The 24,478-nt window shown below is 38.9% G+C and overlaps 2 protein-coding genes across 20 annotated transcripts in view; both read right to left on the reverse strand.

The window, feature by feature from the left end:
- Positions 1–5,494, reverse strand: part of UQCRC2 (ubiquinol-cytochrome c reductase core protein 2) — a 33,706-nt gene extending 28,212 nt beyond the window's left edge. Inside the window, exons 1-4 of one of the 14 annotated variants that reach the window (XM_070484779.1) lie at positions 5,451–5,494; positions 3,158–3,268; positions 2,262–2,320; positions 1,562–1,635 (exon numbers count right to left, since the gene is read on the reverse strand). The gene's annotated coding sequence lies outside the window, so the exon portion shown is untranslated. The other 13 variants (XM_070484781.1, XM_014857902.3, XM_070484783.1 and 10 more) reach the window with 13 other exon arrangements.
- Positions 5,495–13,377: 7,883 nt separating this feature from the next.
- LOC106841718 (phospholipid-transporting ATPase ABCA3-like) overlaps positions 13,378–24,478 on the reverse strand; it is a 217,997-nt gene continuing 206,896 nt past the window's right edge. For all 6 annotated transcript variants that reach the window (XM_070484798.1, XM_070484796.1, XM_070484795.1 and 3 more), the window contains 2 exons: positions 13,904–13,977; positions 13,378–13,523 (listed from right to left, as the gene is read on the reverse strand). In XM_070484798.1, coding sequence (XP_070340899.1) covers positions 13,383–13,523; positions 13,904–13,977 — 215 coding nt within the window. In that variant the 3' untranslated portion in view covers positions 13,378–13,382. The remainder of the gene's footprint in view (positions 13,524–13,903; positions 13,978–24,478) is intronic.

The following is a 24,478-nucleotide window of genomic DNA, read 5'->3' on the forward strand; positions in this document are numbered from 1 at the left end:
ATTTGCATTATTTTAAGCCATTAAGTTTGTTGTAATTTGTTATAGCAGCAATTGGAAACTAGTATAAACCTCACAAACATTATGCTAAGTAAAAAGAAGCCTGACACACAAAAAAACATGATTCTATTAAATATGAAGTGTCCAGAAAAGGCAAATCTATAGAGACAGAAGACTAGTGGTTGACTGGGAGTAGGAAAAGGGACTAACTGTAAATGGACATGAGGGATCCTACTAGGTGATGAAAATGTTGTACAACTGGATTGTGGTGACGGTACACAACTCAGCAAATTTACCAAGAATCGTAAATCTGTATACTTAAAGCAAGTGAATTATACATAAAGTACACCTCACTGAAGTTATTAAAAAATGGGCAGATAGTCACCCTAACCATAAGAAAACAGTGCATCACAATCTCCCAGAAAACTTAATAAAGATGCCTTGGTCCTCTGCGAGCAATATCCCTGTTTTTGCTCTTATACTAAACTTCCAAATGCTGTCCCTCATGATAGAGACTTTGATCACCTGATGTATTTGTCCCTCAGAAATCAGAGGTTTCTTTTTTTTCTTCCTGTCATCGGAGCTGGCTCTGGGATAAAAATTAGAGAGATGTTGCTGAAAGATCTCAGCTCCTTTATGTCTCTCACACATCTGAAGGGCTTTTTGTACACATAGGTCCTTGCTGTAGTCCTCACAATGGAAGATAAACTTATTAGGAAACTTCTTTAAAAATAATGATTTGTTTTATTCCCAGGGAACACTTTTTACTAACACACACACACACACACACACACACTAAAGACACATATGCACACACATCTAGAGATGCTGTCGCTATGTTATCAGTTATAGGTAACACTGGGCAGGAGGGGTGAGATGGTAGTTGGAACCACTGTTCAATTATCTTCATAACTTTGGTTTAGTTTTTTGATTTCTGTTTGGCCTAAACTCAGGAATACTTGCTCCAGTGTGATCTGACTAATAGAATAATCTCATCCATGTTCATCTTTGATTGACTCCAAGATACTAAATACCTTCAGGACAGCAGAAGAAATCACTGTTATTAAAGGCCCTCAAAGGGGCAGGTGGGGAAAAATACTGGATTAATGGAGAGAAGAAGAGGGAAGAAGGCTCTGTTTATTCTCACCTTGGATGGACCTGGAGACTCCCTATTAAGCTAATAAATCCCAGTTAGAGAGGAAAAGTTTTGCCCATCTACCTCTGTTAATGTCAGCTTCCCAGGATACTGCGAATTTTAAACCTCACACCTGCTGATACAGCACTCATCTATCTATGCCCTCAAATTACAAATAACTCCTAAGAGGCCAAAACAATTTAAGGCTGAGACATGTAAACTACTATGGTGAGAGCTAAGGAGAAACTGTACTGGCTTTACAAGGTATCCAAGAAAGGGAAGAACAGATTCCAGACTAGAAATGGTCACTGATGGAGCCAAGTTTGACTGAAATCTCTCAAATGCCTGAATTTGAATGTTTTAAATTATCCACCAACTCTCAAGTCAAACACCTTCTATGATTTTAGGAGGGCCTGGTACCACACTCACCTTTCCTCACATAAGGTCCTTGCTAGGCATGTGGTAATGGACCATCCCTTGGTGCTCATGCTTTAGGGAGCTGCCTGAAAAAGGGAAAGAGACACTTTTTTTGTGAGGGATAAGGTGGAACGAGGGTTATTTCCTGGCACATGTAGTTTTCAAACCAAAGCAAAGGCTAGAGTCAATTCAAAAGAGGGAATAATTCAAAGCTCCTAATTAAAAAAAACATATAAATGTTGCTTGCAGATTTATCTTATACATCCCTATTTTCTGTGTTCCATAAAAATGCACAGGGATAGCAACAGGAGAACTGTTGGAAGGAGGTGCAGATCAGTTTTGTGTCCCTCTATTTGCACCAGGGAAAAGTATCAAGGCAAAAAGGTGCTTCTCTCACTTATCTTTGATTGTGTTTTTTTCCCCTGCAATTAATTTTTTGGCTTCCCTTTACTGTTCCTGAAGGGAAGAAATCTTTCTCTAGTTTACATTAAAAGTAGTAGGTAACATTCTAGTAAGAATGCATCCCTTAAATCATTGGGTTCCACCCTTGTGCAATGTTAGTGGGAATGTAAAATGGTGCAGCCACTATGGAAAACAGTATGGAGGCTCCTCCAAAAATTAAAAATAGAACTATCATACAATCCAGCAGTCCCACTTCTGGGTATATAACCCAAAGAACTAAAAGCAGCATCTTGAAGAGATATTTACATACCCATGTTCACAGGAGCATTAGTCACAACAGCCAAGAGGTGGATGCAACCCAAGCGTCTGCTGATGGATGAATGGATAAACAAAATGTGGTATTTAGGTACAATGGAATATCATTCAGCCTCAAAAAGGAAAGAAATTCTGAGACATGCTACAACATGGATGAACCTTGAGGACATTATACTCAGTGAAATAAGCCAGTCATACAAAAAATACTGTATGATTCCACTTATATGAGGTATCTAAATTATGTAGCTCTCAGATCTGAAAATATAATGTAAATAGGGAATGCAATAAAAAAGCTTTTAAAAGAGTTATACCTCTTTTAGGCTAGTTAAGTAGGGTAAAATGACTACATTTACTCTTTCATTTTTATCATTATCCAACTATTATTTAACCCCATAAAATTTGGCTCTTGTCCCTACCACTGCATTACACTTCCTCTCAGAGGTTAATAAGGACCAGTTGATAATCTAATGTGAGATTACCATTAAATTTGGCACAATTAACAACAGGTTCCCACTAAATGTTTGTTGAAGGTATTATACAATTAGTCTTAAAAAATCCAAACTCCTTATCAAGGCCTACAGAGCCTCTGCCCACCTTTCCAACTTTCCCAGATTATCTAAACACATGGATCTTTTTCCAGCCTCAGTGGCTGAAGAAATGATACTCTCTCCAGTTGGAAGGCATTCTTCACCCCAACCTCTGCTAGCTGGCCGCTATCTTCTCATCCTTTAGTTCTTGGTTTAAATGCTACCTTTCCAGAGGCATTTTTTTGATAGTTTTCCTCTTAGCATGCTTGTTTTTCTCCATTCATAGCATTTATCTTAATTAGTAACACACAATTAGCAATAATTAGTAATTACAATTACTTGTAGTAATTACTAGTAATAATACCTTATTTGTCTATCCACTTCCCCCTCCACTAGAATGATAACTCCATTGGATCATGCTTGTTTTATTCATCATTGAATGATGACATTCATCCTTGAATGCCTATCGTGTCTTCTGAAACAAAGCAGATGCTCAATGAATACGATGAGTGAATGGAATCAATTCAAATCATGGACTGTGTGGTAAGCTAAACTACTAGAAGAAAAGGATGAGGACCTTGGGACCTTGAGAAGTAGGTGCTTTGCTAACTCCATTCAGGCAGACTAAGTCCCAAACTTGTCTTTAATAGGTTGGCGGTGGCTGCTCAGGAGCTTTGAAGATTTCAATGGCTTACTTAGGCAACTGTTAATGTTACATCCTCCAACCACTTATTTCAAGCTTCAAGAAATTCACAGCAGTTGCCCCCACTATAACTTTGTTGCCACATTCACTCTTTCACTCACCCCAATAATCATAAAACTTCAGGCAAATTCAAAGCAGTCCCCTCCATAGAAAAAATATTGGATCCTTGACCTAAACTACTCAGAAGCATATAGGCCCTTAACTAGATTATACCAAAACTTGGCAAAATTTAGTGTCAGTCTGGGGAAATGAATGATTAAAAAACAGCCACATGGATCTGAACTTGGGGAACCATTAATGGAATTGAGAAAGTTAGGAAAGGGAATTTGAAAAGATTTTGTCAGCTTGTCTAAACTAGCTTGTGCCTTAACAGCTTTTTCTTGGCCCACAGTCTTGTTAGTAAGCTTTTAAATATCAGTCAAACTCATGTTGTTAAATGTCAGGACAAGAGCTACAGACCAGAGCTGTCCTGGGGAATCCAGGATGCAACAGTCACTGTATCTACAAAAGATTCTACCCTCCCACCACCACCACCACCAGTGCCAGATTGAATGGTAGGTGTATTCATGACCTCAGCAAAGTCAGTCAGAATCCTAGGCATTTTCTAATTTGAGTGGGGTGAACTTCTCTCTGATGGTAAAATGTGATGATGTGAGTCTGTAAGCCAGCAGCAGCGACATCCCACTATGGGAGAAAAGACTAAATGTAGAAGAAATTAAGCTGACATGCAGAGAGCACTTGAGAAAGGCTGGCCATGCTTTAGTGCACAAAATTCTCATTGCTAGCCTAATTCTCGAAGCTTGGTTGGTCAACTTTGGTCATACAGCCTTGAGATCCCAGTTTCTCTGGGATAAATCCTTTCTTTTGGCTGTGCAGAAGAATCACCTGGCTGGTAAAAATACAGATTCTGAGGTCCCACTGCAGATCTCAAGAAAGAGAAGCTCTTGGGGTGCAATTTGGACAGGCGTATTTAAAGATAACTCTCTATGCAAGTCTGACTACTACAGGTCCTAAAGATGATATAGTGGGCACGATGAGTTTAAATGGCTTCATTTAACTGGTCTGTCCATTTAAAACTGCCATCCCCCCATTCTGCAAACATTTGTTACATGTCTACAATGTGCCAGGCACAATGCTAGGTCCTAGAGGTACAAAGACGGTAAGGCTCTCAAACAGGTTTTATTCTCTATTTGATACTTAAGATGCTTAATTCAGAAACTATTAAAAATCTGTCTTTTAGTAAAAATGGTGGCTTTCAAAAAGCATCTAAAAAGTAGGAAAAAACTAAAGGCTGCCAGATTCCTTAAAGTCTTAAAACATTTTAAAATTCAATTTTAAACATGTTTAAAATAAAATTACTTATTTTGTAGTTACTGCACCAACAAACTATATTTTAACACTGAAACAATACATACACGGTATAATTTCATGTAGAAATCAAATTATACGACACAAAATCACTTCAGTCCTGTACTGGGTAAATGGAAAAGGGTTATTTAAAATTTTCCTTAGCATTCCAAAAATCAACCTAAACGTTCCAGAACTTTTACAAAGCCACAACTTTTGCACACCACTTTAGACCTCGGGCCTTCAGCAGGGCGGGGATGGGGCTGTGTGCCCCAAGGGGGAGAGGACGCGATGGATGGGTGGGAGGAGCTGCAGCCGAAGAGTCCGCCGACTGTCGCCCGACTGCTCCTCTCCTCCGCGACCACCGCAGCAGCAGTCTTGCCCAAAGAACTTGACGAGGCGCTCACGCCTCCCTCGGTGCCACAACCGCCACCGCCCGGGAGCAGCATCCAACACTCCCAGCCCGCAACGCCTTTACCTAACGGCGAAACCAGCCCAAGTCTCCTCCCTGCTACGGCACAGGCGTCAATCAAGACCCAGCCCGGCGCTGGCTGTCCGGAGACCGCCACGCGCCAGCCGCCCGGCAGCTCCCGGCGCCTGTACTCACCCTCCTCAATCCCCGGCGCGCCCCCGCCCCGCCCCCCCCGCAATGCCCTGCGCGTGCGTCCCACCCCCTGAGAGCCCAGTGCGCGTGCGCTCTGCTCCTCAGGCCCGGCAAGTGCGTCCCGACCCTTAGCGTTTGCTCCGCCTCCTCAGTCCCCAGTGCGTGCGCTCCGTAAAAGGAGAGAAGAGGAATTTATTTAGCATCTGGAGAAAGTTGAATGCTAAACCGGAAAACTGATTTGCGCTAAAGACAGTTCTCAAAGGCTCAGAAATTGATTGTACTTGGTACTTCTGCGAGGTGAGGCTGAAACAGGGAGACCTGTAGATATAAGAAGCAGTTAGGTCCTAATGATGAGGATTTTTAGGCTGGTTAATTTTAAAACTACAGATAAGAAGCAGGCTCCGAGAAGTGGAATTTGCTTGCCCTTTGATCAGAGACAGTTGCATTTGTGAAGGAAATCTCCATGCCTCCCTCTCTGCGCCAGGAGGAAGGGGGGATGGCCTTATCTCTGGAAACTCTTAATGGGGAAGGCAAGAACTTAAGTTGTTTACTGTCTGGCAACCTCATGTAACTGACCCCCCACCCCAAAATCCTCCTTTGTCTTTAGTTGAAGCTAATATTTGAGCGGTGACTTCTGCCATTTACTCAATCCGGTTTGATTCTTATCTAAAAGTTGTGGGACCGCCCAATGGCCGGACCCTACCGGCACTGGTACCATTTTAACTTTTTTTCTTTGTCTCGTAAAGAGATAACTCACATACCCATGCCTTAAGTTTAGCCTTACTCTCCACCCAACTTTGCAGCAGAAGCAGCAGCAGCAGGAACTCTGACTGCCTGTGGGTCCTGTCCCCATGCACCAGCTCTGCCTGCCCATGGGTCCTGTCCCCATGCCAGCGGGGGCAGCAGAGGCAGCAGCAGAAGCAGCAGCAGCAGCAATGGCTCCTCCTGCCCATGGGCCCTGTCCCCACGTAGCAGCCTGACTGCCCATGGGTCCTGTCCGCATGCTATTCTATACTATTCTCTAAATAAAAGAGCACTACTGCCAGATCTTAAGAGTCTAAGAAATCTTTCTTTCGACTCCTCGGCTCACCGACCCCGCATCACTAATATTTTTTCTAACTCCTTCAGCCCTAGGCGCTTGCGTCCCACCCCATGACAGCCGTTTCCGCACGTGCGCTCCTCTCAGCCCCTTATCACCCAACCCCCCCAACTCCCTCCTGCTTATCCTCAACTATCCTCATCCGTGTGTGAGCGCCCCACACCCTCAGTCTCCCGCCCTTTTTGTCTGCCTCCTCTGCTTACCTGTTCTCTATTTCCTTTGACAAGTTCTCTTCCCATCACACCCTGGCAGTGTTGCTCAACGCCTCAACCTCCCCCAGGCACCACTATTCCCTCTTCATCCCTGTACACGAGTTAGCATTACCCACCCACTGCTCCTTAATTTATGCTCTTAGGTTTATTGCCGTCACATACTTTGGAGATTGTTAGTTTTTGTGTATGTTGTTTTTTCATCTCTAGCTTGGGTCTTTGGATTCAGGAGGGCATAGTGTCTCTCTTCCGTAAAATGAATGGAATGGAAATAAACCTCTAACGAAAGAGAAAAATGGCAGGGGTCATCATGTTACTGGCTAGAAAGATAGGCTCCTTACTTACCCGCCACACAAGAGGGGCCAAATAAAAACTGGAACACCAGGCTTATGGCAAGGAAAGGGTTTTTATTTTGGGTGATGCCAGCTGGGAGACAAGAGTGAACTCTCAAATTCCTCTAATCTCCCTGAAAATGGGAAGCTAGGTGTTTTAAAGGTTGTGAGGAATGTGGCTGCTTGTAGGCAGGGGGAGCCCATGGCCTTGCTAGTTGGTGCTTTCCCACCAGCCTGCCTTTGCCCTTGTGAGTCTGTTTGCAGGGAGGAGGCTGAGAGAGAAGGGAATCTGCAGGTGGGTGTCCTTGGTTGTCTGCCTCGGTGGTGGATAGTGGATGCTGGTGCCAGCAAGCCTAGCAGTAAGCAGGGAAAGGGGATGAGTGCTTTTGGTTTTAACCCCATATTTGCTCGGTTTAATGTAGGGGAGCTGATATCAGGGGTGGTATCAATCAGTGGATGAACGATATGAAAGACTGGAAGTTGGAGAGCAGATGGAAATGTATTTGATACTGGCCTAAAGCAAAGTTGACGTGAGGGAAGCTATGTTGTAACTTAGAATAACCTCTGACTAACTCACCCAAGCTGTATATGTTTTACCTTGCATATAGCCTAGGAGATAAATAGCTACCCTCTGGGAAATAATTCCTGGTTGACACGTGTATCTCTCAATAGTGATAGATGATAACTTTGTTCTTTTGAGTTTCTTAGGACATGATGACCTCCTCAGAGAACATCTGTGTTGACATCCATCATTGATGACAACTGAAAGACCTGGTGTGGCATCTCTAGTCACTGATGCCAGATGGTCAACATTCTTGATCCCCTCCTTGATAGCCTACTAGTCCCTGTATAAGTGTCTCAAGATTATGTGCTTGTTTAAGATGGTCTTTGGGACATGTGTCTGCCATCTTCTGATTTCGCTGGCTAATCGAATAAATCCCTTTCCCCCAGTGAACCTCTTGCAATTGATTGGCTTTAGACTTGCTCAGTTACATGTTGACAAATGAAAACAAGAGAAATCAGCTTCCTACCATGCATGCAAGAGGGGATACACTAGATCTGGTTGCAGATCTTCTCAGTGGAATCCTTGAGAGGCTTAGGGCTTGGAGTTGGCATGTGATTTGGAGATCTTAAAAATATAGGGAAAACTGAAAGTATCTGGAATAGTTGTGCCAGTCAGGTAGGGTGCAGCACCCAGGCAGCTCCAAGTGTAGAATCCTCAGGCATTAGAAAAGACCACAATGCATACAACCACAGGATGCTTTTTAAAAAGGAGCCATTAGGGTGGGCAAGGACCCTCTGAAATGAAAAATACCATTGCTTACCAGAAACAAAATCAAGATAAGGGCTGGAAGACAAAATGAAGATACTATCTGAGAATATATAAAAAGAGAAAAGAAATATGGGAGAAAATATAAGGGATTTCAATTTACTAATGTAGGAGAACTCACGTTTGAATAAAAGTAAATGTAGAAGGAGAGAATAGGGATGATGGAGGGGAGCAATTATTAAATAAATAATGGAAGACATTTCCCCAAAGTCCAAGAAAGACTTGAGATTGAAAGAGTCTGTTGGGTAACAGGATGAATTAAAGAAGACCTATGCCAAGACTCATCTTCATGAAATGCATGAACCCCAAGGATAAAGAGAAAAAATCTTGGGAGGAGGAGAGAGCTGGGTGTGTTTGTTTAGGGTGGGGCCTATTTTACAAAGGAATGCTAATTAGCAACCCTGAGTGCTAGGGGACAGTGGAACAATGTCTTCAATGTTCTGGGAAAATGCACTATTCATAGTAGAATTCTATACCTGGACACTTTGTCCCTCCAGTGTGAAGGAAAAAGAAACATTTTCAGTCAGGCAATTACTCAGAAACTTTACTTTCCCCTCTTGTCTAGAAAGTTACTTGTGGTTTTACTCTAGCAAAAAGACAATGAAAACCAAGAAACAGGAAGATATGGCATACCAGAAAAACTGGAACTAACCCAGGAGTGTAATAAAATGAAATACCGGGATAATGTTACATGGAAGGTTTAGAAAGCTATCTGTCCAAATCTATGTTCATAAGTGAAACTAAACTAAGAATTAAAATTGTTTTTCTTGAATTATTCTTACCCAGTTTTGGTATAAAGGTTATATGCTCTCATAAAATGAGTTTGACAGATTTTGCAGTTCTTATATTTTCTGGAACAATTTGTAAAAAATAGAGATTCCTTGAAAGTAGTTAAAACTCATCTGGGTCTTTTCTTGGGGACTGGGGTAGGATGAGTTTTGATTAACATTCCCATGTTTAAAAAAATGGTTATTCATCAGTTCAAGTTTTCTATTTTTTCTTGGCCTATTTATTTACTTATAGTTTCTAGACATAAGCAATTTTTCTTAGGATTAAAAAAGTTGACATCTAACTTACATACTGTAAAATTCAACCTTTTTTGGTGTACAATTATTTTGAGTTTTAAAAAATATATGCATTCATATAACTATCACCACAATCAAGATATAGAACAGTTGCATCACCCCCAAAATTCCCATGTGCTGCTCCTTTGTAGTCAACCCATCCTCCTGTTTCTAGATCCTAGCAATCACTGATCTGTTTTCTCTCCCTAAAGTTTTGCTTCTTCAGAATGTTGTGCAAACAGAATCAGTAGCCTTTTAAATCTGGTTTGTTTTACCCAACATGATGCAAAATTGATGCCTTTAAGAGTCATCCATTTTATTGAGTGTATCAATTGTTTATTTCTTTTTATTGCTGAGTAGTATTCTATTGTCTGGATATATTTACCAATTCTTTATCCATTAACCAGTTGAAGGACATTTTGATTGTTTTCAGTTTTTGGCAATTATGAAAAAAGTCACTTTAAAGATTTGCACACTGGCTTTTCTGTGAACATAGGTTTTGTTTGAGTTAAAACCTAGGAGTAGAATTGCAGAAACATACACTTACCTTTATAAGAAACTGTCAAACTGTTTTCCAAAGTGAGCTGGGTCATTTTGCATTTTCACCAACAATGTATGACAATTCCAGTTGTTCCACATCCTCACCAACACTTGGTACTGTTATTTTTATTTTAGCTGTTCTAATCGGTATGTAGTGATATCTCATTGTGATTTTGATTTGCATTTTCCCAATGACTAATGATGTTGAACATCTTTGCATGTGCTTACTTGCCATCTGTATATCTTCTTTGGTGAAGTGCCTGTTCAAGTCTTTTGCCCATTTTTTAAATGGGGTTGGTTTTTTTTCATTGTTGTGTTTTGAGATATATATATATATATATATGTATATATATATATATATATATATATATATGCTGTGTCTTAGTCTGTCAGGCTGATATAACAAAATGCCACAGACTGAGAATCTTATGATTAACAGGAATTTACTGCTCACAGTTCTGGAGGTTGGAGGTCTGAGATCATGGTGCCAGCATGATTGGGTGAGGGCTCTCTCTTTTTGGTTCATAGCCAGGGCCTTCTTGCTATGTTCTCACTTGGTGAAAGGGACAAGGGATTGCTATGGGGTCTCTTTTATAAGAACACTCATCCCATTTATGAAGGCCCCACCCTCATGACCTAATCACCTCCCAAAGACCCCCACCTCCTAATACTATCACCTTTGAGGGGTAGGATTCAACATATGAATTTTGGGAGGACACATTCAGATCATAGCATACTGGATACAGATACTTTGTTGGATATATGATATAGCAAATATTTTCTCCTAGTCTATGGCTTGTGTTTTCATTCTCTTAACAGTGCTTTTTTGTAGAGCATAAAATTTAATTTTGATGAACTCCAATTTATCAATTTTTTCTTTTATGGATTATGGTTTTGTTGACATAGCCAAGAATTCTTTAACTAAGCCAAGGTCACAAAGATTTTCTCCTATGTTTTCCTCTACAAGCCTTATAGGTTTTGGTTTTATTTAGGTGTATGATCCATTTTTAAAAATCTTTTTATTTTAGAACAGTCATACGTTTATGGAAAAATTGCAAAAAAGTAAAAAGAGTTCCCATGTACTCCACATCCAGTTTCCTCTATCATTAACATTTTGTATTAGTATGGTACCTTTGTCACAATTAGTGAAGCAATATTGATGCATTCTTATTAAGTCCATATTTTGTTCAGATTTCCCAAGTTTTTACCTAGTGTCCTTTTTCTGTTCCAGGATCTCAACCTGGATAGCACATCATATTTAGTCTATGAGTCTCTTTAGGCTTCTATTTTTAAACTTTTATTGAAAAATTTGTCCTTCTTGTACCTGACCCTTCCAGATGAGAAGTCTGGCTATAAGTAGGGGATGACTGGAATAAAGGTAAAGTTATAGTTGGAATCGGAGACACCAATTTTGTTGTAATGGAGGGAGAGCAACAACTCAGAAACCTGGGGAAGGAATGTCTTGGACCCAGGGAGAATGGGGGAAAGAAGGACCTTAATGATCTTTCATCATTCAGAACCACTGCTTGAGTCTTCCTCATGAAGGAAAATGATGTTCTGCAAATCTCCCAAACTGTTCTATGAACCTTAAATTTAACTGACTATGGGGTCTTTCATCTTTTGTCTGATGGCTCTGACCGCAGTTTAATAGCCATTCTCCTTAAGCTTACAGATAAATCTACTCGAAATAGCAGGGGATGGCCCCACACTTCCCATGCAGCACTCTTGTCATCACCTGTCTTTCCATCCTTATTTTTGTAGCTATTGCTCTGTCTTTCCATGGAGGCAGATGACTGCCATCTGACTGTTGGCATAGACAAACAGGATGTGTTGGACTGATTTTCCTTAGATAGTCCCTCCCAAAACAAAGGCTAGACTCAATTATCTATATTGAACTAAGGATCAGAAGGTTTACAAGCTGTCCAGAAGAATATGTTTGAAGTATTGTGAACCTGTGCCCTCTGACTGATGTGGGAGATATTTGGGATGGGGGGACCAACAATTGTAAACACTTTCCAGGGGTACCAGGTGCACCCTCAGAATTGTATTTTTGTATGAAATCCAGTGATTAACTTTCTTCCCTTCAAAAAACGCTGGCTTGGACCTTTGAGATGGTCATAAGAGATCTTTGAATGTTTAAGGAAATGCCATCTTGACTCTGGAAGGCATTCAGGTCAGAATATCATGGCCAACGTGGTTTAGGATGATAGAACCTCTCTAGACTTTCTCTTTGCAGGCCAGGGTGGAGTCAATGTAATTATTAGTACATTCTGCTATACCTGGATTAATGCCTCAGGCAAGTGGAATGCTCAATACAGAAATGGAAGGACAAAGTCACTTGATTTTCTAAGGTAAACATAAATGGTTTTTAGGATTTGTTCAGATAATTGGATCTGAGACCCTGGGAGGCATGGTTGAGGTCAAATACTAGAGGTTAGCTTCATCATGCTGCTCAGAGTTCTATTGGTAGTAGCCTTAAAAATTGTGAGACAAATTAAATAAATTTGGTCCCAATCTCAGATTAATCAGAATGGCTGATGGGGTGGCATACTCATGGGGAAATTTGCCAGAAGCCAAGATTGTGTGGAAACAAGGGGTAGATATTATTGGGAAACAATTTTCTTCATGGGTCACTTGCATTTCCTAATGACTTACAAGGAGAAGCCCTAGCTACCTTTTTGTTTTGGACTATTTTTGCAAGGATGATTGTAGAGCAAATGGCCTTTGAAGAGAGATAATATCTCCCTCAGATCAGAGGGAAGGTTTACTTAATGTTCAGTATAATAAGAATGTTTCCATCCAGAGCAAAGGTCAGGCATGCTTACTTACTGCCCATTATAAAAGATTTGGTTTCCATAAGCTCAGGGTTCCTCTCCTATAACACAATTGAATGTACAGGTGTTACCTGGTTTTCTTTTGTTGCCTTGTGAGAATTAGGGATTGGGGAACTGGCACAAATATGATCTCTGACTACTGCTATTGCTGTGAATAATGAAGTCTAGTGTCTTTGACCCAGGATTCCAACGTCTTCTGCCAGTATTCATTAAACTGTGGTAAGCTAACTCGATAACTTTCAAGTAGGGTAAAATCTCAGACCCTTCATAGTTCAGGTCTTGACAACAGGTCACTTACCTTAATCTCCAAACTTTCTTCTTTCGGGTTGAACGTGTGTATACACACAGCGAGGCGGGGGAGGGGGAGGGCAAAGGGGGTAGGTGGGAGGGAGGAAGGGAGGGAGAGAAAGACAGAGAGAGAGAGAGAGAGAGAGAGAGAGAGAGAGAGAGAGAGAAAGTGCCTCTATGTATCAAGTTGTAGTCAGCAGTTTAAGAAAGACATAAGGGTCCCTGGTTGGAACTAAATCTCATACCACCTTTATTTCTTGCTCATTTTCCGTTTTATCAGTATTAGCAAAGCTTAGGAAGATATGTTCCAGTGTTATCTGACTGACGGAATAGTCTTCTAGGTTGAATAGCACTTTAGCTTCCTCCAAAATACTAAACATCTTTAATAGAAAGAAAAATGGTAGTGTTACCACTGCAATATCCTCATATGGACCATTTCCCCACCCAATCATTCCCCAATTTCCTGCCAGGTTTATGCTTAGGGACAAAAGATACAGAAGGGGAAAGTTAGAAAGTAGAAGGAAAAGATGGTTGAAAGAGAGAAGAGGAGGCAGTTCTTCATTCCCATTCTCTTGGTAGGTATGGAATAATAGAATTTAGGGTCAGAAGTCTCAATCAAACTACAGGGGCCTTTAAAAAGTAACAAAGTTTCTCCTCCTCTGCCAGTGTCAGGCTTCCATTCCACATGCTTGAATCTCAATGCTTCCTATCAGTCCTCTATTAACACATAATGTTAGAAGGGTATGATTTCTACAATCACCTTTCCCCAGCAAATTTCCTTGCCGGGAATGTGGTAGCCAACAATTCCTTGATGCTCCTGCTTTAACATTTTACCTACGAAAGAAAAGATTTGACAGTGAGTAGCAGAGCAGAGCCCCATATTATTCCCAAATAATTCCCATTCTAATTATCCACACCAATGGAATATAGAATATGTGCAGGTAATACAAAAGATGACATAATCCCAAAGCCCATTCTTTTTAATATATGTGACTTTGTTAAGTATTTCAATAGATTTACTTCTACATGAAATATGATCTTACTGCCCGTAGGTTGTAAAAATTGCAGAGGGTAGGATAATCACTTTTTTTTTCCTTCTTCTCCCCAAAGCCCCCCCAGTACATAATTGTATATTCTAATTGTGAGTGCCTCTGGTTGTGCTGTGTGGGACGCCACCTCAGCATGGCCTGATGAGCAGTGCCGTGTCTGCGCCCAGGTTCTGAACCAGCGAAATCATGGGCCACCAAAGCAGAGCCCACAAACTTAACCACTAGGCCAAGGGGCTGGCCCCTGATAATCACTTTTAAGCATGGAAAAATTGATAGCTCACATGCTCATGATGCTATACCTTACTTACATGAATCCTAATGTTCAATAAGTCTCTGTTTCTAAATATTGTCCTGAAACTATGTTCATAAAATTTGGGTGTGGATTCTTTTTTCAGTTGTGTGTGTGCAGAGTAGGATCTCTATACTATTCTCATGACTAGGCAACCTTCACCCTAAAGGATAGAGAAAACTCATGAAAATAAAACACAAATGTGAAGGCATTCACTGGAGAAAAGAGAGATTACACCTTTTGAAAATATAGTAGTAATATTGTAGGCATTCCTAATTGATAGGATGCATTTATATTTATTATCACACAGTTGAAGATTATTGCAAATGGAATTAATTTGGATTAAAATATTTAAAATAAATAAGCTATACGTCAATAACAGTGATTTTCTTTTGTAATGAGTCCCTACATAGCCTCCATGAGTAAGTAAAATTTTCAAAAAACATTTTAAATTGTGAAATATATCAAATGCATAAGAAGTGTATGGAACATAGATGTACAGTTTAGTGAATTATAATAAAGTTAACAAACATGTAACTGACATCCACACTCTAGAAATCACCTATGTGCCGCTACCAAGACTCACTTCCTTCCCCTTACAGACAACTACTGTCCTGATTTTTATGGTAAACATTTCTTTGCTATTCTTTATAGTTTTATTACCTAAGTATGGAACCATAAGTTACAATAGTTTGGTTTTGCCTTCTTTGTACTGCATATGAATGCAAACATACAGTATGTATTATTTTTATTTGGTTTCTTTCACTCATTATATTTTTAAGATTCATCCATGTAGTTGTGTACAGCTTCATTTATTTTTATTACTATAAAATTTCTAGTGTATGACTACACCTCTACTCTTGATGGACATATGGTGTGGTATCCGGCCTCTTAGATGGCCCTTAATGATCCCTACCTCCTAGTAATCACAAAATTCTCTAGTCCCCTACCACAATGAACAAGGCTGACCTGAGCAACCAGTAGGTTATTGCAGAAATAACAGAGTATGACTTACGAGGCTAGTTCATAAAAGACATTGTAGTTTCTATCCTTCTCTCTCTAGGATCATTTGAAGTGAAGGAAGCCAGCCATTACCTTGTGAGGACGCTCAAGCAGTCCGATGGAAAGGCCCATGTGGTGAAGAACTGTCAATAGCCATGTGAGTGAGTCATCTTGGAAGTATATCTTCCAGCCCCAGTGAGCCTTCAGATGACTAAAGCCCTGGCCAACAGCTTTGCTACATCCTCATGAGATACCCTGAGCCAGAACAACCCAGCTAAGCCACTCCTAAATTTGGAACCCACAGAAATTGTGGTAAGTGTTTCTTGTTGTTTTAGGCCACTAAGGTTTTTTGTAATTTGTTATGCAGCAAGAGATAACTAAAACAGCTTCCAGTTTGGGGCTATTACATGCAGTTTTGTTTTGAACATTCTCTACCTTCCTCCTGATGCTTATATGAAATCATTTTTCTAAGAGTGGAATTGTTGGGGCAGAGGTTTGAGTATCATTAACATTAGTAGATATTGCCAAAACTTTAGAAGTATTTTATATTCCAACTAGACATGAATGAGAGTCCCTTTTATCCACATCTGTACCAACTCTTGGTATGGTCAATTTAAAAATTTTAGTCATTTTGATGGGTAATGGTATCTCATTACAAGTTTTAATTTGTATTTCCCAGATGACTAATGATGTTGAGCACCTTTATATATGTTTACTGCTTGTTTTGGTTACTTTTTGAATGCAAAACATTGTTCTCTCCAAAACTTCCCAATATCTAGGCTCCATTGCTGTTAGGAATATCAAAATTACCCTTTCTCACCCCTTGCCTATGTCCAGCACAACTGCAGATTGTGCATGAGTCTTGTTGCTGTCAGTGGTTTTGGCACACCTATTTGTATTCTAGGGTGGTTGGAGGACACTGTGTCACCTATTTTTTTTATAGATGTTTTCCATGAGTTATCACTTTTGCCATTCTATGTGTTCTGTTTTAGTGAGAGATTTGGGGAGATTCAAAACTAGGCTGTCATATCATAGTCATTTGGTTTTAATTTCAGTGATTACAATTTTCATCTCTGAAGTTTTTATTTGCTTTTTAAAAATTTTGCCTTGTTCATTTTTCAAGAAAATTCTTTTTTTTTTTTTTTTGCAGGGGACGATTCATCCTAAGCTAACATCTGTTGCCAATCTCCCTCCTTTTTTCTTCCTTTCCCCCCAGTGAAGTCCCACTACTTAGTTGTGTATAGTTGTAAGTTCTTCTGGTTCTTTTGTGTGAGCCACTGTCACAGCATGGCTACTGACAGATGAGTGGTAGGTTCCATGCCTGGGAACGAAACCCAGGCCACCAAAGTGGTGAGAACACTGAACTTTAACAGCTAGGCCATCAGGACTGGCTCTCAGGAAAATTCTTTACTAAACTATCACATACATACAGAAAGTAAACAACTCATAATTATGCTGCTCAATGAATTTTCATGAAGTGAATCACACTGCTTGATTATACAAATACAATCATACAGTTAGTAAGCTTTTGTGTTTGTCTTTTTCTCTCCTTCAGTATTGTGTGTGGGTTGTATGCTATGTAGTTGTATTTTGTGCATTCTCATTGATGAATAGTATTCCATTGTATATGTATGATATTCCACTTCAATAGACTGAATCATATTCCATTCCATTATGAATGTGTCATAATTTATTTATCCATTCCACCATTGATGAGATTCCAACTCCCATAAGTTTTAGCCATTATGAATACTGCTTTAATAAACAGTCTTGTACATGTTTTTTAGTGGACATATGTACTTATTCCTACTATGTTTCTCAGGAGTAGAAAAAAAGAGTACACTTCAAAATTCATTTTCTGAGTCCAGCATAACTTTGATCCTAAAATTAGGCACCACGAATTACAAGAAGAGAAAATTACAGACCAATATATCTTTTGAGCATAGATAAAAATATACTTATAATATACTAGCAAATTGAATGTAGCAATATATAAAATATGGAATCCATTACAACCAAATAAGATTTATTCCAGAAATACAAGGTTGGCTTACGTTAAAAAATCAACCAATGTAATTCACCACATTAACAGAAAAAAGGCCAAAGATTATGAAATCATTTGTATAGATGTATAAAAATCATGAGATAAAATTTGACACCCAATAATAATTAAGATTCATAGTAAACTTGAAAAAAAGGAACTTTCTCAATCTACCTTATTCATTTTTGATAGTCTCTAATTTCTTGGTCTTTTTCTCATTGTGCTTAAATTTGCATGATATTTATTTACCATTTAAACCATTTTAATTGGACATTCAGTAGGATTAATATTAACGTTCACAATACTGTGTACTCATCATCATGATCTATACTCAAAACTTTTTCATCATCCCCAACATAATCTCTCTACCCATTAAACAAAAATTCCCCCTCACCCCTTCCCTTAGCCCTTGGTAACCTCTATTCTTCTTTCTGTCTCTATGAATTTGCCTCTTCTAGGTACTTCATGCAAGTGGGAATCATACAATATTTGTCCTTCTGTGTCTAGCTTATTTCAATAAGCATTATATTTTCAAAGTACATCCATGTTGTAGCATATATCAAAATGTAATTCCTTTATATGGCTGAACAGTATTCCATTGTCTGTTTGTATCACATTTTGTTTATCTATTCATCTTTGATGGACACTTGAGTACTTTCCACCTTTTGGCTGTTGCGAATAATGCTATGAACATTATTAGTGTGCATAATTGGTGTACAAATATCTGTTTGAGTCCCTGCTTTGAGTTATTTTGGGTATATACTAGAAGTGGAATTGTTAGATCATATGGTAATTCTATCTTTAACTTTTTCAGGAACACCCAAACTGTTTCCCACAGTGGTCACACCATTTTACATTCCCACCAGTAATGCGCAAGAATTCCAATTTCTTCACATCACCACCAACATTTGTTAATTTCCATCTTTGGTTATAGCCATCCAAGTAGGTGTAAAGTGGTATCTTATTGTGGTTTTGATTTACATTTCCATAATGACTAGTGATGTTGAGCATCCTTTCATGTGCTTATTGGCCATTTTTATATCTTCTTTGAAGTAATGTCTACTCAAGTCCTTTGCTTCTTTTTGAATTGGGTTGTTTGTTTTTTTGTTGAGTTGTAGGAGATCTTTATATATTCAATTTTTCTAGGTTATCCAATTTGTGGGCATATAGTTTTTCATAGTGTTCTCTTTTAATCCTTTGTATTTCTGCAGTATCCATTGTAATTTCTCCTCTTTCATTTCTAATTTTATTTATTTGAGGCTTCTCTCTTTTTTTCTTGGTGAGTGTGGTACCAGAGTTTGTCAGTTTTGTTTATCGTCTCAAAGAACCAGCTCTTAATTTCATTAACCCTTTCTACTGTTTTTTGAAGTCCCTATTTCATTTATTTCAGCTCAATTTTGATTATTTCCCTCCTTCTGCTGATTTTGTGCTTTGTTTGTTCTTCTTTTTCTAGTTTTGTTAGGTGCAGTTTAAGATTACTTATTTGAAATTTGTTTTTGTTTGCTGAGGTGGGCCTACATTGCTATGAATTTTCCTCTTATGGCTGCTTTTGCTGCATCCCCTAAGAGTTGGTATGTTGTTGTGAGGGGATGGACTATAATTAGTTTTTGGGTGGTGAACATGATGAATCTACACATAATTCAAAATATATTACAATGTACATCCAAAAGTTATTTAATGTTATAATCCAATGTTACTGCAATTAAAAAAAATAAGAAAGGAAAAAAAGAGTTGGTATGTTGTATTTTCATTTTTTATCTGTCTTCAGATATTTTTAAATTTCTCCTTTGATTTATTCCTTGATCCAATGGTTCTCCAATAGCATTTTGTTTAGTCTCCACATATTTCTGACTTTCCCAGTTTTTTTCTTGTAGTTAATTACTAGTTTCATAGCACTGTGATTGGAAAAGATGCTTGAGATGATTTCACTCTTCTTAAATTTATTTAGGCTTGCCTTGTTTCCCAACATATGGTGTATCTTTGAGAATGATCTATATGCACTTGAGAAGAATATGTATTCTGTTGTTTTTGGATGTAATGCTCTCTCTATATCTATTAAATCCATGTGATCAAGTGTTTCATTTAAATCTACTATTTCCTTGTTGACTTTTTGTCTGAATGATCTGTCCATTGATGTAAGTGTGGTGTTGAGGTCCCCTACTATTATTGTGCTGCTGTTAATTTCTCTCTTTAGTTCTATTTATAGTTGCTTTCTGTACTTTGCTGCTCCTGTGTTTGGTGCATATATATTAATAACTGTTAATTCCTCTTGGTGGAATGTCCCTTTTATCATTATATACTGCCCCTCATTTTCTTTTTAAACTTGAAGTCTGCTTTGTCTGATGTAAGTATAGCAACACCTGCTTCCTTTTGTTTGCCATTAGCTTGGAGCATTACCTTCCATCCCTTCACTCTGAGCCTATGTTTGCATTTAAAGCTGAGATGTGTTTCCTGGAGGCAGCATATTTTTGGGTCTTGTTTTTTTAATCCATCCAACTTCACTGTGTCTTTTGATTGGAGAATTCAATCCATTTATATTTAGAATGATCATTGATATATGAATGCTGCCATTTTATCTCTTGTTTTCCAGTTGTTCTATGTGTCTGTTGTTTCCCTTCCTTTGTATTTCTGACTGCCTTTTCATTTTGGTGGTTTTCTGAGGAGGTTTTCTCTCCTTTTATTAATTGTGGCTCTGCTCTGATTTTTTGTTTAGTAGTTACCTTGAGGTGTATATCAAAGATCTCATAGATGAGATATCCATTTTCTCATAGTCTCTTATCTCCATTAGCCTAAGCAGGTTACATCCCTTTCTTCTTCCCCCCTCTGAGTTATTGTTAAAAATTATTTTGTTTTGTGTTGTGAATTTGTGGCTAAGTTGAAGTGTTTATAGTTACTTTTGATGCTTTCATACCCTTTTAAGTTATAATTTGAATATTTCCTTCCCTGTTCTGATAGCTGGAGTTTTCTGATTTTTTGTGTCTGTCTTCTTGCTCACAGTTTTGTAGTCCTTTGCCTTTTTGTTTCTGGTGTGACTGCATCTTTAATCATTTCTTGTAGGCGACGTCTAGTGGCAGTGAACTCTCTCAGCTTTTGTTTATCTGGGAAAGTTTTTTATTTCTCCATCATATCTGAAGAAAAGTTTTGCTGGATAGAGTATTCTTAGCTGAAAGTTTTTGTCTTTCAGTATTTTGAATATATCATCCCATTCTCTCCTAGCCTGTAAGGTTTTTGCTTAGAAATCTGCTGAAAGCCTGATAAGGGTTCCTTTTAAGGTTATTTTCTTCTGCCTTTCTGCCCTTAATATTTTTTCTTTGTTGTTGACTTTTGCCAGCTTTACTATTATATGCTTTGGAGAAGATCTTTGAGCATTGATGTAATTAGGCATTCTATTAGCTTCATGTATTTGCAAATCCTGTTCTTTCCGCAGGTTTGGGAAGTTCTCAGCTATTATTTCTTTGAACAAGCTCTCTGCTCCTTTCTCTGTTCTCCCTCTGAATACCTATAATCTTTATGATGCTTTTCCTAATTGAGTTGGATATTTCTTGTAGAATTTCTTCATTTAAAAAAATCTTAGTTCTCTCTCCTCCTCTACCTGTAGCATTTATATATTTCTATTCTCGTAACTCACTAATTCTTTGCTCCATACTATAAGCCCCATTTTTTTAAGGATTCTAGATTTTTTTATTTCACTAATTGTGTTCTTGATATCCAGAATTTCTGCCTCTTTTTAAAAAAATAGTTTAAATCTCTTTGGTGAATTATTCCTTCTTCTCATTAATTTTATTCCTGAGCTCATTGAACTGTCTTTTTGAGCTTTCTGGTGACTCATTGAGTTTCTTTATGACAGCTATTTTGAATTCTCTGACATTTTGATTGTAAATTTCTGTACCTTCAGGGCTGATTTCTGGAGAATAGTCATTTTCCTTCTGGTCTGAATTGTTGCTGTAGTTTCTCATGGTGTTTGATGAACTAATCTTTTGTTGGCATATTTTGGTTGTATTAGATTGCAGAGTCCACTTGCTACCGCTAGGGGGAAGCAGGAGCTGAGTTTCTGATTGCACCTGGTCTGCTTGAAGTTTTGGGGGTACTACAGGTGCTTGTGCTGGCCTGGAGGGCTTTTGTGTGTGTGTGTGTAGACTGTGCTTGGTGGGTGGGACTTCTTAGTGGGGTCCAAGCCAGGGCTGCTCCTTGGGGCCTCAGGGGCTTGGTGGGCTCTCCCAATGCCAGGAAAGCGATCACAAGTGGGTGAAGGAATACTGCTGCCTCTTCCTTCAGTCTCCCCAAGGCGTGTTCCCACTTTCAGGGTGTGGCAATTCTGTGGGAGCTTGTGCAGGCCAGGAATGCTCTCACCCTGGTGCATAGAATGTGCCACCACTTCTGCTTGCTGTCCCACTGGCTGCTGTGCTTAGTGAGTGGGGCTTCCTTGAGGGGACCAAGCCAGGGCCACTCCTTGGGACCGTAGGGGCATGGTGGGCTCCTCCACTGCCAGGAAAGCAATCATGAGTGGGCTAAGGGCCGCCACTGCCTCTTCCTATGGTCACCCTGGGGCACATTCCCACTTTGTGGCACATTGATACTATGAGTGCTTGCACCAGGCTGGAAAGTGTTCATGCATGTGCACAGGGCTGCCAGGGAAGGGCAGGGAGTGCTCACCTATTGCCACCTCTTCATGGAGTGCCAGTCAATCCACACTCAGATGTATAGCTTTGTGGGTCTCTCAGGCATCCTTTTGTGCTGTGTGGGCTTCCTCCACTGGTCAATGAATGTCCATTTAGTTGTAGTTCAAAGGGGAAGAGACAAAAGGAACAGCTCACTCCACCATGTTGCTGATGTAATTCCCTAGATCTCTAATTTCTTCCAGCAATGTTTTATAGTTTTCATTGCACAAGTCTTTTACTTTCTTGGTTATATTTATTCCTAAGTATTTAATTCTTTCAATGCTGCTGTAAATGGAATTGCTTTCTTAATTTCTTCTATGGATTGTTCATTGATGATGTATAGAATACAAGTGATGTTTGTGTGTTGATCTTGTACCCTGAAACTTTGCTAAATTTGCTTTTCAGCTCTAGTAGTTTTCTTGTCAATTATTTTGGATTTTCTAAGTATAGGACCAGGCCAACTGTGAATAGAGATAGTTTTACCTTTTCCTTTCCAATTTGGATGCCTTTTATTTCTTTTTCTTGTCTAACAGATCTGGATAGAATTTCCAGTATAATGTTGAATAGCAGCTGTGAAAATGGGAATCCTAGTCTTGTTTCTGATCTTGGGGGAAAGCTTTCATTATTTTGCCATTGATTGTTATGAGTTTTTCATAAATGCCCTTTATTATATATATATAACATATATATATATGTAATATTATATATATTCTAGTTTCTGAGAGTTTTTATCAGAAAAGGTTGTTGGATTTGTCAAATGAATTTTCTGTATCAATTGAGATGATCATTTGTTTTGTCCCTTCATTCTATTAATGTGATGGATTACATTGGTTGATTTTCTTATGTTGAACTACCCTTGATCCAAGAGACAAATTCCCCCAGGTCCTAGTGACTAATCCTTTTAATATGCTGTAGATTCAATTTGCTAATATGTTGATGTCGATTTTTGCATCTATATTCATTGGGGATGTTGGTTTGTAAAACTTCCTTGTTTTTGCTTATCTTAGGATATCTTCATTTTTCCTGTTTTGAAGGGTAGTTTTGCTGGATATAGAATTCTTGGCTGACAGTTTTTTCCTTTCAGCACTTTGAATATATCAACTCACTTTTTTTCTGATTTCCAAGGATGAAAACTCTGCTGACAATGTTATGAGGATCCCTTGTGTATATGATGAGTCACTTCTCTCCTGTTACTTTCAAGATTCTCTTTTTGACTTTAGTTGATAGTTAGATTATAATGTGTTTTGGTATAGGTCTCTCTGATTTATCCTACTTAGAGACATTGAGCTTCTTGGGTTTGTAGATTCAAATCTTGCAACACATTTGGGAAGTTTTCAGCTATTATTTCTTAATATTCTTTTTGCCCCTTTGCTCTCTCTTCTCCTCTATGACTCCCACAATGCATATATTGATCTTCTTGGTGCTGTTACACAGGCTCCTTAGGCTCTGTTCACTTTTCTTCAATTTTTTTTCTTTGTGTTTCTCAGAGTTGATCATTTCAACTGTGCTATCTTCAAGTTTGCATATTTTTATGCCTACTCAAATATGCCTTTGAATCTCTTTAGTGCATTTTTCATTTCAGTTATTGTACTTTTCAGCTCAGAATTTCTTTTGGCTTCTTTTTATGTTTTCTATCTTTTTATGATTTTACAATTTCACTCATACATTGTTTTCCTGAATTTGTCCATGTCTTCACTTAGTTCTTTGAGCATTTTTAAGACCCTTGTTTGAGCCTTTGTCTAGCAAGTCCTCCATCTGTTCTTCTTCAGGGGTGGTTTCTTTTTCTTTTTGTAAATTCCAACATCTTACCGTATCTGCTACAGAGGGTTTTTTTTTAGGTTGGCACCTGAGCTAACATCTGTTGCCAAGCTTCTTTTGTTTTCTTCTTCTGTTCTCCCCAAAGCCCCCCAGTACATAGTTGTATATTCTAGTTGTAGGTCTCTCTTTTTGTGCTATGTGGGATGCTGCCTCAGCATGGCTTGATGAGCAGTGCCACGTCCATGCCCATGATCTGAACTGGTGAAACTCTGGGCCACTGAAGCAGAGTGCATGAACTTAACTACTGGGCCATGGAGCTGGCTCCAGGGATGGTTTCTTTTGATTATTTTTTCCCTTTGAGTGGGCCAAACCATTCCTGTTACTTTGGGATTTTGTTTTTGTGGAAAAGTGGACATTTGAATTTTAAAATGTGGTAACTCTGGAAATCAGATTCTCCCCCTCCTCCAGGTTTACTGTTTAAAAAATCTTTTAAAAATTGTTCTATGTTGTCTGTGTGCTAGGGATCAGCTTGAGGTAT

The sequence above is a fragment of the Equus asinus genome, chromosome 14 (assembly GCF_041296235.1).
Source record: "Equus asinus isolate D_3611 breed Donkey chromosome 14, EquAss-T2T_v2, whole genome shotgun sequence".
Taxonomy (NCBI): Eukaryota; Metazoa; Chordata; class Mammalia; order Perissodactyla; family Equidae; genus Equus; species Equus asinus.